The following is a 16,038-nucleotide window of genomic DNA, read 5'->3' as shown; positions in this document are numbered from 1 at the left end:
TGTGACACATTTATTCATTTATTCCTTCAGCAAACACTTATTGTGGGCTTACTACTGTCACACAGACTAGACAGTAACTAGAAAAGGATGCTGACGTACGCCAAAAACTATCACATGCTGTAAAATAATTATCCTCCAATTAAAATAAATTGATTTTAAAAAAAAGAGAGAATCAAGGGAAAATCTTTTTTTAGGATGGAACAGATATAAGTGTGTCTACAGGCAGGCATGAAGGACCAATTGTGAGGGTGCTTTCGAAGATGCTGGAGAAAGAGGGCATGCCCCATGGGAAAGTCTGAGAAGGAGCAGCTGGGGAAGCCTCTGGAGGGGTGGGTGGGGAGAAGGACCCTGAGAAGTAGAAGGAAACACGTGTGTAGGGTAGAGGGTCACGCAGTTGAGAGGGTTAGCACTCGACACTCCCATTTAACAGTTTCCACCACTTAATTAGCAATGAGAACATTCGGCGTGGATAAACCATAACCTATTAGGGATTTCTAAAAGGATAACTACAGTTCTATGTACAGAAACATAAAATTAAGACATTTTTTTTTCCTTCATGATCTTGGATCCTCCGTTTCTTCCTAACATTTAGACTGTGCTTTGAAGAAGCCCAAATGGAGACACACAAAACTGCCTGCAGTGTTTACTGATAAACAATGAGACTAGAGGAAAGGGTATGGATGAAAACTTTTCAATTTCTACCTTACATGCTTCTGAATTGCTTTTAAAAATATAATAAATAATTCCATATGTGAAGTAATATAAAATATTTAATAATTCTTAAATTAACAAGCTTAAATTATAAGAGATAATGTGGTTCCTAAAATCTGCTTGGTCTCTACTTAGCAGTAAATCCTTCACATATTAAAAAAGAAAAGTAAATTGTAACCCTATAGTCACATAGGCAACAACAGAGTTAAGCAAATCAATTTATGAAAAAATAATCAAACCATGTATTTAACAATAGTTAAAATAAAAAGTACATTTTTAACCACATGGCAAGTAATTATCAATTAAGAAGATAATAGTCAAATACTGTAACCTGAATTATAATTTCAAGCTGTTAGAAAACTTTACTGTGATGTTTAGAAACCTTTTTAGAATTTAACATATAGTGTATAAAGACACTTAGATATTAGACTTTCAAACATTTTTTAAAAACTACTATAAACATACTAAGTTAGCACAGTAAGTTTATATGGCAGAACTTCCCTTTGATTCTGTTAGTATGCTAACATTAATACCATATATAGAAAGTAGTAGCACTTCCTTTGGAGAAGGCAATGGCACCCACTCCAGCGCTCTTGCCTGGAAAATCCCATGGACCGAGGAGCCTGGTGGGCTGCAGTCCGTGGGGTTGCTAGGGGTTGGACACGACTGAGCGACTTCACTTTTACTTTCCACTTTCATGTATTGGAGAAGGAAATGGCAACCCACTCCAGTGTTCTTGCCTGGAGAATCCCAGGGACAGGGAGCCTGGTGGGCTGCCATCTACGGGGCCGCACAGAGTCGGACACGACTGAAGCGACTTAGCAGGAGCAGCAGCAGACGCACTTCCTTTTCTGTCTTCTCTTCTTTTCAGCCTCCTTTACAACACTTTTTAAATTTAAGAAATTCTTAAAGATATATTAATACAAGATGATATCCTAAACACCACGTCATCAAATGCTTCTTTTAAAGTAGCCTTGGTGAGGGTAAAGAAGTCACTAATTTAACACTGGAAATTCCAGGTGGCCCTTCACTCTGTCGTGGCTGGGGGTGGCACTCAGGCGGCTCTAGAATCAGAAAGTCCTGGGCTGAATTGTTGTCATTCAGTCTCTCAGTCGTGTCTGACTCTCTGTGACTCCGTGGACTGTAGCCCATCAGGCTCCCCTGTCCATGGGATTTTCCTGGCAAGAATACTGGAGTGGGTTGCCATTTCCATCTCCAGGGGATCTTCCCAACTCAGGGACTGAACCCCCATCTCCTGAGTCTCTGGCGATGACAGGTGGACTCTTCACTGCTGGGCCACCGGGGAAGTCCCCAGGTCTGAATCCTGGCCCTTAACAGGAAAGTGAGGCTGAGAATCTGCTCTTACCCTCTTACGTCCCCTTTTCCTCAACAGCACAAAGGAAATGTTAAAATCCGCTTTGCGGTGTTGCTAAGAAAGTTTAATTAAATTATATGTGGAAAAGAGTTGATAAAATGCCTTACACTGAGTAGGTGCTCAATAAAGGGGAAATACTGTTTTTGTTACAATGGCAGAGCCCAAAAGTGAAGGACCTACATAAAAACAATCCTGTTCTCTACAGTCTGCTGACACGAGAAACAAATGTGTTGTAGAAAAACACCTCTCTGGGGCTTGTGACCCCTGGGGACAGTAAGCCTGTAGCATGTTCTTCCGATCTAGGGCAATATTTCAAAGAGGCTGTCTTACTTTCCTGGCAACCGATTTTTCCTGAGATGGTTATCCTCCGAATGTTCTCACCTTTTCCCTTACCATTAAAAAAAAAAAAAGTTAAGTCCGAACACATTAACTTGCCAACTGTTCTTAAAGAAACTGGCAACTCTCCCCATGCGCTGGTTGGAATTTAAACATTTATCCAGAGAAGACAAATTCCACTCAATCTAAGAATACTTACTTTTGCCAAGTAGAGAAATGTATCTACCATTTCCTGCTGCTTCAGGGCTGATTTAAACTGTTTCTCTGCTTCCCGATACAATCCTAACCTAAGAACAACCATTTTAAAAATTAGACATTCGATTTAAAACAAATACGACCAGCATTCATTCATACCCTGAGGATATGAATTAGAGACAAATTATATCTGTTAAGAGTAAGCATGTACCAAGAAGGCGATGTTGTATGCACACATGCATATTTATACAGGTTAGGAAAAAGATGCCGGCCTTCCCCTATTCACTGTCTGAACACTTAAATGGGGTGTAGAGTCTGTCTGAAGCCTAATCACGGCAGGATGTCAGTGACTCACCAACCACATTGCTTGTGTCAGCTGACATGTCACATGACCTCAAGAAAAGCTCAGAGCCTCCATTTTATTGGAAGAGCTGAAGATGACATTGCCTTGAAAAACATCTTCTACTTAGAGATAAAAGCCCGTTTTTAAAAACTGAGGTACTGGGTTGGCCAAAAGGTTCATTTGGTTTTTTTTCCATTAAGATGGCTCTAGTAGTGCTTAATTGTCTCCAACTTCATTCAAAACAATTTTGTTAGGTTGTATGGTGACAGCTGTCATATCAGTGTGCATTTTAAAAAAAACATCAAAACTGGTGAATTTTTGTGTAGTCATTTTAACACTGAAGATAGAAGGGGAAAAAAGCAACATTTTCAGAATACTATGCTTTATTATCTCAAGAAAGAGTTAAAAAAAATGCAACTGAAATGCAAAAAAAAATAAAGCAGCATATGGAGAAGGTACTGTGACTGATCAAATGAGTCGAAAGTGGTTTGCGAAGTTACGTGCTGGAGATTTCTCACTGGACCACGCTCCACAGTCACATAGACCTGTTGAAGTTGACAGCGATCAAACTGAGACATCCATTGAGAACAATCTATGTTATGCCATGCAGGAGATAGCCGACATGCTCAAAATATCTAAACCAAGTGCTGATAATCATTTATACCAGTGTGGTATGCTAACCATTTTGGTGTTTGGGTTCCACATAAGTTGAGCAGAAAAAAATCTTCTTGACTGGATTTCTGATGTGTTTCTCTGCTTACACATAAGGGAAATGCTCCATTTTTAAGACAAATTGTGGCAGGTGATGAAAAGTGGATACTGTACAATTGTGTGGAATGATAGAGATTGTGGGGCAAGTGAAACGCACCACCACCAACCACACCAAAGGCCGGTCTTCATCCACAGAAGCTGATGTTGTGGGTATGTTGGGATATGCTGGGATTGGAAAGGAGTCCTCTATTATGAGCTGTTTCTGGAAAACCTAATGATTAATTCCAACAAGTACTGCTCCCAATTAGACCAACTAAAAGCAGCACTCGACAAAAAGCGTCTGCAATTGGTCAACAGAAAACACAGTCTTCCATCAGGATCGTGCAAGACCACGTTTGATGACCAGGCAAAAATTGTTACAGCGTGGCTGAGTAGTTCTCATTTCTCTGCCATATTCACCAGACATTCCACCTTCAGATTCCCATTTATTTTGGTCTTTACAAAATGCTCTTAATGGAAAAAAATTTCAGTCCCCTGGGAGATTGTAACAGACACCTGAAATAGTTCTTTGCTCAAAAAGATAAAAAGCTTTGGGAAGATGGAATTATGCCTGAAAACTGGCAGAAGGTAGTCGAACAGAAATGGTGAATAAAGTTCTTGGTGAAAATGAAAAATGTGTCTTTTATTTTTAATTTAAAAAACAGAAGGAACTTTTCGGCCAACTCAATATAATTGCCATACAACATTATATCAACTTCAGGCATGTAACATAATAATCTGATATTTGTATGTATTGCCAGATGATCACCACAATCAGTCTAATTACCATCCATCACCATACACAGTTACAGAATTTTTTCCTTGTGATAAGAACCTTTAAGTCTTACTTTGTTAGAAAATTTCGCACACACAATACGGCATTATTAACCGTGGCTGCCATGCTCTAGGTGACATCCCCACAGCTTATTTATTTTATGACTGGCATCTGAACCTTTGGACTCCCTCTCACAATCTGCCCACCTCTAGTCTCAACCTCAGGCAACTACCAATCTGTTCTCTGTATCTATGAACTTTCTTAACGTTTTTTTTTTAGATTCCTCATATAAGGGAGATCATAGGATATTTGTCTTTCTCTATGAGACTTAGTTTACTTAGCATAATGCCCTCCAAGCCCATCCATGCCATCTCAAACAGCAAGATTTCACGGGCATTAGACTGTCTCCATATCTTGGCTATGAATGCTGCAGTGAACACGGTGATGAGGATATCTTTTATTCAAGTCAGTGTTTTCATTTATTCACACAGATATCCAGAACAAGGATTGCTGAAGCACATGGTACAGCAAATTTTAATTAACTTAAAACTAATTTTAAAATTTAATTAATTTAACATTTTAATTTAATGCACATTTTTAATGTTTTCAGGAACCTCCATACTGTTTTCCCTATGGCTACACTAATTTACATTTTCATCAACAGTTCACGAGGGTTCTCTTTCCCTCACATCCTACCAACACTTGTGATTTCTAATCTTCTCAATAATAGTCATTCTAACAGATGTAAGATGATAATCTCACTGTGGTTTTGACTTGCGTTTCCCTGAGGATTAGTGATGTTGAGCACCTTTTCATGTTGGGCCTCTGTATGTCTTTTTTAGAAAAAGGTCTTTTCAGAGCCTCTGCTCATTTTATTTTCTATTAAGTTTCATGAGTTCTTGATATATGTTTTAATCAGTTGCTCAGGCGTGTCCGGCTCTTTGCGACCCCATGAATTGCAGCATACCAGGCCTCCATGTCCATCACCAACTCCCGGAGTTTACCCAAACTCATGTCCATCGAGTCAGTGATGCCATCCAGCCATTTCATCCTCTGTCGTCCCCTTCTCCTCCTGCCCTCAATCCCTCCCAGCATCAGGGTCTTCTCCCGTGGGTTAAATCTTCACATGAAGTACCAAAGTATTAGAGTTTCAGCTTCAACATCAGTCCTTCCAATGAACACCCAGGACTGATCTCCTTTAAGATGGACTGGTTGGATCTCCTTGCAGTCCAAGGGACTCTCAGGAGTCTTCTCCAACACCACAGTTCAAAAGCATCAATTCTTCAGCGCTCAGCTTTCTTCACAGTCCAACTCTCACATCCATACATGACCACTGGGAAAACCATAGCCTTGACTAGACGGACCTTTGTTGACAAAGTAATGTCTCTGCATTTTAATACACTGTTTAGGTCTGTCATAACTTTCCTTCCAAGGAGTGAGTGTCTTTTAATTTCATGGCTGCAGCCACCATCTGCAGTGACTTTGGAGCCCCAGAAAATAAAGTCTGACACTGCCTCCACTGTTTCCCCATCCATTTCCCATGAAGTGATGGGACCAGTTGCCATGACCTTCGTTTTCTGAATGTTGAGCTTTTAACCTGCCTCTTGAGAAATCTGTATGCAGGTCACGAAGCAACAGTTAGAACTGGACATGGAACAACAGACTGGTTCCAAATAGAACAAGGAGTACGTCAAGGCTGTATATTGTCACCCTGCTTATTTAACTCCTATGCAGAGTACATCATGAGAAACGCTGGACTGGAAGAAACACAAGCTGGAATCAAGATTGCCGGGAGAAATACCAATAACCTCAGATATGCAGATGACACCACCCTTAGGGCAGAAAGTGAAGAGGAACGAAAAAGCCTCTTGATGAAAGTGAAAGAGGAGAGTGAAAAAGTTGGCTTAAAATGCAACATTCAGAAAACGAAGATCATGGCATCCGGTCCCATCACTTCATGGGAAATAGATGGGGAAACAGTGGAAACAGTGTCAGGCTTTATTTTTTTTTGGCTCCAAAATCACTGCAGATGGTGACTGCAGCCATGAAATTAAAAGACGCTTACTCCTTGGAAGAAAAGTTATGACCAACCTAGATAGCATATTCAAAAGCAGAGACATTACTTTGCTGACTAAGGTCCACCTAGTCAAGGCTATGGTTTTCCCAGTGGTCATGTATGGATGTGAGAGTTGGACTGTGAAGGAGGCTGAGCACCGAAGAATTGATGCTTTTGAACTGTGGTGTTGGAGAAGACTCCTGAGAGTCCCTTGGACTGCAAGGAGATCTAACCAGTCCATTCTGAAGGAGATCAACCCTGGGATTTCTTTGGAAGGAATGATGCTAAAGGTGAAGCTCCAGTATTTAGGCCACCTCATGCAAAGAGTTGACTCATTGGAAAAAACTGATGCTAGGAGGGATTGGGGGCAGGAGTAGAAGGGGACGACCGAGGATGAGATGGCTGGATGACATCATGGACTTGATGGACGTGAGTCTGAGTGAACTCTGGGAGTTGGTGATGGACAGGGAGGCCTGGGGTGCTGCGATTCATGGGGTCGCAGAGTCGGACACGACTGAGCTACTGAACTGAAGTTTTACTTTCATCAAGAGGCTTTTTAGCTCCTCTTCACTTTCTCCCATAAGGGTGGTGTCATCTGCGTATCTGAGGTTATTGATATTTCTCCCAGCAATCTTGATTCCAGCTTGTGCTTCTTCTAGCCCAACGTTTCTCATGATGTACTCTGCATAGAAGTTAAATAAGCAGGGTGACAATATACAGCCTTGACGGACTCCTTGTTCTGTTTGGAACCAGTCTGTTGTTCCATGTCCAGTTCTAACTGTTGCTTCCTGACCTGCATGCAGGTTTCTCAAAAGGCAGGTCAGGTGGTCTGGTATTCCCATCTCCTTCAGAATTTTCCACAGTTTATTGTGATCTACACAGTCAAAGGCTTTGGCATAGTCAATAAAGCAGATGTTTTTCTGGATTTCTCTTGATTTTTCTATGATCCAGTGGATGCTGGCAATTTGATCTCTGGTTCCTCTGCCTTTTCTAGAACCAGCTTGAACATCAGGAAGTTCATGGTTCACGTATTGCTGAAGCCTGGCTTGGAGAATTTTGAGCATTACTTTACTAGCATGTGAGATGAGTGCAATTGTGCGGTAGTTTGAGCATTCTTTGGCATTGCCTTTCTTTGGGACTGGAATGAAAACTGACCTTTTCCAGTCCTGTGGCCACTGCTGAGTTTTCCAAATCTGCTGGCATATTGAGTGCAGCACTTTCACAGCATCATCTTCCAGGATTTGAAACAGCTCAGCTGGAATTCCATCACCTCCAGTAGCTTTGTTCGTAGTGATGCTTTGGTCCCTATAGCTCTGTAATTTGGTTTGAAATCAGGGAATGTAATGCCTCTAGCTTGTTTTTCTTTCTCAGGATTGTTTTGGCTCTGTGGGGTCTGCTGTGGTTCCACACAAGGTTTAGAACTGCTTACTCCACTTCTGTGAAAAATGCCCCTATAACTTTGATAGTGGTCACACTGAATCTGTAGATGCTTCAGGCACCAGGGGCATTTTAATAATAATAATTCTTCTAATCCAAGAATGTGAAACATCTTCCAATTTACTTGTGCCTTCATCAGTTTCTTTCATTAATATCTTACAGTTTTTGGTGTACAGGTTATTTTCATCTCTTTGGTTAAATTTATTCCTAGGTGTTTTATTTTTTTTGATGGAATTGTAAATGGGCCTGTTTTCTTAACTTTTTCGTTATTAATGTAAGTGACAGTGAAGTCGCTCAGTCGTGTCCGACTCTTTGTGACCCGTGGACTGTATAGCCCACCAAGCTCCTCCATCCACGGGATTCTCCAGGCAAGAATACTGGAGTGGGTTGCCATTTCCTTCTCCAGGGGATCTTCTCAACCCAGGGATCGAACCCAGGTCTCACATTGCAGGCAGACGCTTTAACCTGTGCACCACCAGGGAAGCCGTTAAATACAAGAATACAGTCTGTCAGAAAACCTCCTATAGGGACACAGAACTTCAGATCCAAGTACTAACATCAAAGATTTCAAGGGAGGAAAGGAAGCCAGGTTCAAAGGGGAAGGAGGGCGGGAGAGGGGGGCGAAAGGGGTGGCCTTACAGACGTCTCCTGCCACCTACAGATACCCAGGCGTTATGAGACTTTTCCCTGGGCCTCCAGAGAAGGGAGGACTGGAACTCGGCCCTACCAGAAATCAGACCAGACCAGAACCAGAATTCGAGGAGGTGATCAGTCTCCAATCCTCAGCTCAGGCTAAGGGCCCTTAGACCAGATTCCTGCATCCAGGACTGGGGGACTAGAAAAACGGGGAATAGGAAGGGTTAAGGAGAGAGGTCAATAAAGTCTCTTGTTCCTTACCAGTCGGGGCACTCTGGCCAGTTGTCCACGTCAGGAGAAGACCAGGGACAAAAGGGTCCCAGTTGCGGCTGCTGGGTCTGGTCCATTGGCAGGCAAGCTGGCCCCTGAGTACCCCGAGTGGTCAGGATGTCAGTCTCAGCGAAGAAGAGTCCCCGCCAGAGTCGCCATTTGTTGCAGGAAGGCGGACCCCTTCCAGGGCCCGAACTGGGCTCTTGTCTAACACTCAGAAATGAATTGTCCAAGGAGACACATGTGCTGACAAAGCAAGAGATTTTATTGGGAAAGGGCACCCGGGTGGAGAGCAGTAAGGTAAGGAAACCCAGGAGAACTGCTCTCGTTATTAATGTATAGAAAGCAACAGATTTTGTATCCTGCAAGTTTACTGAATTCACTTACTATTTCCAACAGTTTTTTGGTGGAGTCTTCAGGATATTCTATATATAGCATCACATCCACTATAAACAGAAACAGTTTTACTTCTTTTCTGATGTGGATGCCTTTTATTTCTTCTTCTTGCCTAACTCCTCTGGCTAAGACTTCCAACAGTATGCTGAGTAAAAACGGAGCCAGTGGGCATCCTTATCTTAGCCTTCATCTTACAGAGCAAAAGCTTTCAACACCAGTGAGTGTGACTTCAGCAGCAGGCTTGTCATTCACGGCCTTTACTGTGTGGAGGTACATTCCTTCTACACCCACTTTGTTAGGAGTTTTTATCATAAATGGATGCTGGACTTTGCCAAATGCTCTCTCTGCATCTATTGAGATAATCAGATGATTTTTATACTTCACTTTGTTAATGTGATATATTACGCTGATTTGCATATACTGAACTATCCTTACATTCCTGGAATAAATCCCACTTACTCATAGTCATGATCCTTCTCATGTTCCTATTTCATTTATTTCTATTCTGATCTTTGTTATTTCCTTCCTTCCACTAACTTTGAGCTTTATCTGTTCTTCTTTTTCTAGTTACTTGAGGTGTGAAGTTAGGTTGCTTATTTGAGAATTTTCTTGTTTCTTGAACAGGCATTTATTGCTCAGAACTTTTCTCTTAGGATGAGCTTTGGCTGCACTCCGTAAGTTTTGACGTGTTCTAATTCCAGTTTTCACTTGTTTCAAGTTACCTGTTTTGACTCTGCATAAGCCCATTTTTAAACTCTAAACAATTTTAAGGTAAACAGTTAACTACCACTTGAGTAATATAGCTATACCATTTTATTATTCCACAACATTTTCTTTCCCCATTTTTGTATCTGATACTGATTGTCCTCGTCTATGAATCTGAGATTTGTTCCTTGCTTAAATACAACTGTCCTGATGTCAACACCCACTTCTGCCCAGGGAACATTTGATTAGCCATGAAATCAACTGCTAAAGCACACTTCAGCCTGTCCTTAATAGATCTGTGGGGCTTTCTCGTAACTACTCATCCCAGACATGTGAGAGCTACTTAGGCACTTTATCATAATGCTTTTATTTATGAAACAAAGACAAAACAGCATACAATATAGTCCATTATGCTATCTTCATTTAAAGACTTGAAAGAATAGCTGTGTCCTTTTTTCCTAACATAAACCTCAAGCACTGGTATAACTATACCCAAAGAGATGCTGGACAATGTGGGACAAAGAAGTTAAAATGACCCCACAATCTGGCCTAAAGTTAGCAGATGTGTGATGTGGTAGAAGCCCCTACTGCTTCAAAAGCCCTGCAACTTTTACAAGGAATGTTCATAAAGTGTTATCAGAGAACACTGAGGTTCTGAAAGAACAGCATGCTTATACAGAGTTTCAACTGGACATTTAAGTCTTAAACTCACGGCTGAAGTTGAATCACTGAATTCCACGAACACCTATTTAGTTTGTATATTTTTAACTAATAAGTTGTCTCTTGCAAAAAATAATTTTATAGGGATTACAATAAAAATACATATAAAGAAATATGAAAACAGAACTAGATTTTAGAAAAAACAATGAAGAATAAAGAAATTTAAAAACCAACAAGCCATCAGAGCTACTGAAGTACCTGGAAACCAAAGAAAGGAAAGAAGGATGAGTCATATGTGTTTTATTACTCTACCCTTAAGAGACCATTTCCTCTGATCCTATCAAAAAGGAATCCACCACATGGGTTCTTGTGCAAAGGAAATGGAATGGGCGCCATGTATAAAGAACGTCTAGGAATAATGAAAACATCAGTCAAGTTCATAAACATAGGACAATATCAAAGAGTCAGAGTCCAAAGATAATCTCCACCAACTGCCAGGTTTTTTCCTCCAATTTAATTCAATAAACATTGTCAAGGACCAACTGCATGTGCATTTAATGATGTTAAGGAGTTGCAAAAATGAAGATAGCAACCGTGTACTGAAGGCACCAATTAAGATTGAAACAAAGCATATTTTAAAAGAGACCTGATTGTATTACGGCCAATGAGGAAAAAAAGTACTCTGAGAGCACAAAGGAGGGACAAACTAAGTTCCCGCCGCGAGGAAGGAACGGGCAGGATTTCGACACTGAGGTGGGGTGGGGTGGGGTGGGGTGAAGGGACATCTCTGACGGATGCAAACTATCGGCACAAGCACACAAGAAGGGAAGTCCCCAGCATGTTAGGGGAATGCTGAGTCGTTAGGTTTAACCAAAAAGCAAGACACGAGACAGAATGGGAGAACTGAGAAACGTGGGCAAAGCTATAGACTTGGACAGGCTCGCGGATGCCACAGGTGAAACACAGATTTCATTTTGGAGGCAATGGAGATCAGCCACAGAGTATCTGCAGCAGTCACTCTGACAGCAGTACTAGCAAGGACTGACCGGACAAGAAAACGGAGGCAGAAAACCTAGGTAAGAAACTAACATAGCGAGTCAAACAAATGACCGGAAAAGCCAGGAGCAGGGCACTGGAGTGGGCGTGGCTAGTAAGGGGGCAACTGTGAAAGCCACTGCTCGGGAAGAGCCAGGAGCACTCAGCTGGTCAGGAAAGAGCCAGGAGCACTCAGCCGTCAGGAGCGGAGAGAGCGTGGGTGCTCCCGCCAGCACCTTCCCTGGCTGTCGCCGAGAGGAAGGGGCTCTTCCTCTGGGCTCGCCCTGTGCCCTGCACTTGCTTCTATCAGAACGGGAACCACATTTGCAAATGATTCCTGTTCTCTCTCCTCCATTCAGCTGTAAACCGTTTAAAGGAGCTTCTCATTAAACATGGTACTGTGAGTGAATGAACAAACGAATGAATGCTCAATACATAAAAGATGAGAAGCAATCAAGGAAACAGAGGAGAATAATAATTAACATAACAAAATACATTCATTTAAATACCATCTGACGTGAAGGAAAGAAGGAATCAAGTTCTGCTTTTCTTTCATTATTACAGATTTCTGAGAGTTTTGCTTAGAACCTCAAGATTCCAAGCTTGTCCTCAGAAATTATATTCATAAGAGCTTAACGTTATAATGATCCAGAACTACCTTTTAGCAGAAAATACTTCCTCAATCTAACAGTAGGAAAAAATACTTCAGAGTTCTATGTGAAATATCTAAGTGGAAAACAGTCTTAAGTTCAACAGTAGAAAAATAAGCATCCTTTTAATTCTATTTATATTTCCTTTTCCTCAGGGCTCAGTAACAAAAGTCGGTAACGACTGAATGATGTTCACAGTCACTGGTCTACCTTGTTTCTGAATAATAAAATACATTTATCCTTATAAAATATAACTATTCATTTGTTTCTATTTTTCAAATGCTCCAAGTGCATTTCAGTGTTAAGCAATCATTTCAGATCCTGCTTACCAGCTGTTGTGTAATGTACATAATACTCATCGTAACTTTTTTGATCTCTCAACCGGCTTAAAAATGTATTTGAAGGTTAAGCGAACTGGTGTAAGAATGTCAGATCCTAGGGAAACACTATGAGATTGTGCAGACGGTGAAGGAACTGGCATCAGAAAGCTGAGCTCCAGGTCCAGTTCTGCTGCTCACAGGCTACGTGGAGTTGGGAAGGTCACTCTGTCCTTCTGAGGCTCACGTTTTCTCATCTGCACAAAGGGCTACCAATAGCAACTACCTCCAAAATGCCGTAAGACTTAACTGAGATAAGGTGATGTATGGACCAGTTCTCTCTTCACTGTAAAGCACTTTACAGACGTGAGGCCGAAGAAGAAATGAAGACGTGAGTTAAGAGGAGCAGAGAACCAGGTCGATCCTAATCCCAGGTCTGTTACTAACTGGTTCCTGATACAAATCAGTTTCTCCGGCCTCGGCTTCCTCATCTGAAAAGGGTGTGATGGTCTCAAAGCTTCCCCTTCCCAGATCTAAAATTTCACTATTCTAACGGTGTCTTAGTGCCTTCACATATGTGTGTAGCCAGTCACTCAGTCGTGTCCAACTTTCTGTGGCCCCATGGACTGTAGCCCTCCAGGCTCCTCAGTCTATGGAATTTTCCAGGCAAGAATACTGGAATGAGTTGCCATTTCCTACTCCAGGGGATCTTCCCAACCCAGGTATCGAACACATGTCTCTCGAGTCTCCTGCACTGGCAGGTGGATTCTTTACCACTCGCGGGAAGCCATCACGCGATTGCTAAGCAAATGCTCTCTCAAGTAAGCCAGCAACACCTTGCTCACTTCTTCATGAGGAAAAGTTACTGGATTGGAGGCCCTAAAATATGTTGCCATTTCTCAGCCTTTGAAAAGAATCTGAATTTTACCTGTAGTAACATTTTCCAATCTGCACTTTCCACCACCAGTCCTTGTACTGAGAATGTTCCGTGGAAAGGGCAGCCAAATCCAAAGCCTTTGAAAAACAATTCATTTTCAATTAGGATTTTCTCTTCTGACAATAAGCAGAAACAATAAATAATGAAATAAACCATATAATTAGCATCAATCAAAACATGCATTAGAAATCAGACAGAAACTCGAGTTGCTCATGTCTCCAGATGGCCCCACCAATTTTCCCTAAATAATCAGTTCCAGACCAGAGGGCTGACAGCAGATGAGAAGGAAACACTGATCAAAGGGAAGCAGATGTACAGTCTATCTGAATACAGCTTTAATATACAAAGTACAAAACTGGTATTAAAAAATTGTAAGTTTTTACCCCACCAAAATGCTTCCAAACTTAGTGGCAGTCAAGCCTTTACTGTGTAAAGTCGGCCCAAGTGCAGGCCCCACTTTAAAGACAGAGGTCCAGAAACAGGGAAAGATCAAGTATGGAGATAGAAAAAGGTTTAAAAACAGGGTCATGAAGAAGAGCTGGATTGGTGACTACCATCTTTTAACAACCATTGTTCCATTATTCTGACATCACCTTATGTTCCGGGAATCCTAAAGGTCAGGCTTTGCCTGCAATGGACTGAGAAAGAGCTAACTGCTTCCGTATTTTATGTGTGCTTACCCCTTTCTCTCTAACGTCTGCTAGTTTGTCCCTTCTAGTGATTATTCAAGATCAGACAAAAATACCTAATTAAGAATTAGGATTCCATACCCAAAAAGCAGAAACCATTTGTACAGAGAGGAAGCAAATCAATCTTTATACAAATGTATAGTTCACAGGAATCTGAAGCTTATGTAAAGATTTGGTTATTAGTTTTAAAAGAATTCTGATTTTTTACTATCCTTTCTATTAAGATTGAAAACCTTTTATTCTTTAGTCAGTGTTAACATCATCACAATATCCAATAGCTCAGTTACAGTAACTCTTATATTTTCAGTTCTATAATCTCAGAAGGGAAATCAAAGTCCCTCAGTCATATCCGACTCTTTGTGACCCCATGGACTGTAGCCCGCCAGGCTCCTCTGTCCATGGAATTCTCCAGGCCAGAATACTGGAGTATAGCTGTTCCCTTCTCCAGGGGGTCTTCCCAACCCAGGAATCGAACCCAGGTTTCCCGCATTGCAGGCAGATTCTTTACCATCTGAGCCACCAGGGACGCCCATAATCTCAGAATGTATCCCATATTATTGTTCATTTCTTCATATTAACTCTTATCTGAAATGAACGCCAAAAGAGTTCCTTGAAGCTCCTGCTGCAAAATTAATAACTTTCCTTGTGTTCCCCATCTTCCCTCACTCCAGGGGAGACTTCTAAATATGCAAACTATTTATAAAGGAATGGTGTCACATGCTGAGGTTCTAATGGACTTGAAAAATCAACATTTCTACTTGAAAGCTATGGAAATTAAAAAGAATCCAGAGATAAAAGTGGAAGTGAAAAATGAGGGGAAAAAAGGCATCATTTCAATTATCATTATCTCTAGAAATACCAGAAAACCATGTTTCAATCAGCTCAGTTCAGGAGTACATTGTAAATATCTGAATCATATTCCTTTTAACTTAATCTTTTAGACCTGTTAAAGCAAACAGATCAGATTCACTTTCAGACTTAATATAACATTCTATTTTTCATAAAAATATGTCATTCTGAATTTTTTTATATATTCTAATTTTCCAAGATTAGATTTAGTGCTGACTACAGGCTGTTGATTTTGCTTTCAGATATGGTTCCCATATAGGACTCACATGCCCACATATTTGTCTAAGCCAATCAAGGAAATTAATATGAGTTACAGATATAGAATAAAAATGGCAAAAATTACATGTTAATGATCGCTCTTCATTCGATGACTGAGGCTGCACTAGACAAAACCACCATTATGATTTCAAATGGACCCTGCATCCCCTGAGAACAGGTGCCGACTTCTTACACATCTTTGCTGTTCTCGAAGGGTGCCATGCTGTTGAGACCTTCAGGAATTAATTTCATTCTTTACTTCTGATTTATGCTGAAAATAGCTTAGGAATCAAACAAAACTGTCATCGTAATAAGATGCACAATCAAAAGCTATTAACATTTTTAAATTTTAAAGAGGTGACAGAAGAGCTGTATTTCCTTGAAGTCTTTGCCAGCTTTTTAAAATAAATGACTAGATACTTATATTTTAGGATCTTTGAATAAACTAATCAATCTAATATCTAGCTTTTAATAAAGACCTACAAGGTTATAAATACGTTTATAAAAGTCCCTATGAACAGGGAGCGTGGTAGATCCAGACAGCAAAACACCTGTGAATACGTCCAACTCGGTGTCCCAGAGACTCTGCTAAGTAACAGTTGGAAACAGTGCCCCCAACGACCAAAGTTTAAACAGTCTTTCATTCACTACTGTGAGA

At 40.9% G+C, this 16,038-nt stretch overlaps 1 protein-coding gene across 1 annotated transcript in view; it reads right to left on the bottom strand.

Moving 5' to 3' along the window:
- TTC8 (tetratricopeptide repeat domain 8) overlaps positions 1 to 16,038 on the bottom strand; it is a 64,446-nt gene that overhangs the window by 19,533 nt on the left and 28,875 nt on the right. The window contains exons 9-10 of the mRNA XM_052647393.1: positions 13,576 to 13,661; positions 2,622 to 2,709 (exon numbers count right to left, since the gene is read on the bottom strand). Coding sequence (XP_052503353.1) covers positions 2,622 to 2,709; positions 13,576 to 13,661 — 174 coding nt within the window. The remainder of the gene's footprint in view (positions 1 to 2,621; positions 2,710 to 13,575; positions 13,662 to 16,038) is intronic.

This window comes from Budorcas taxicolor, chromosome 10 (assembly GCF_023091745.1).
Source record: "Budorcas taxicolor isolate Tak-1 chromosome 10, Takin1.1, whole genome shotgun sequence".
NCBI classification, from domain to species: Eukaryota; Metazoa; Chordata; class Mammalia; order Artiodactyla; family Bovidae; genus Budorcas; species Budorcas taxicolor.
The sequence above is the reverse complement of the archived record's forward strand: the minus strand, read 5'-3'. Positions and strand labels throughout refer to the sequence as shown.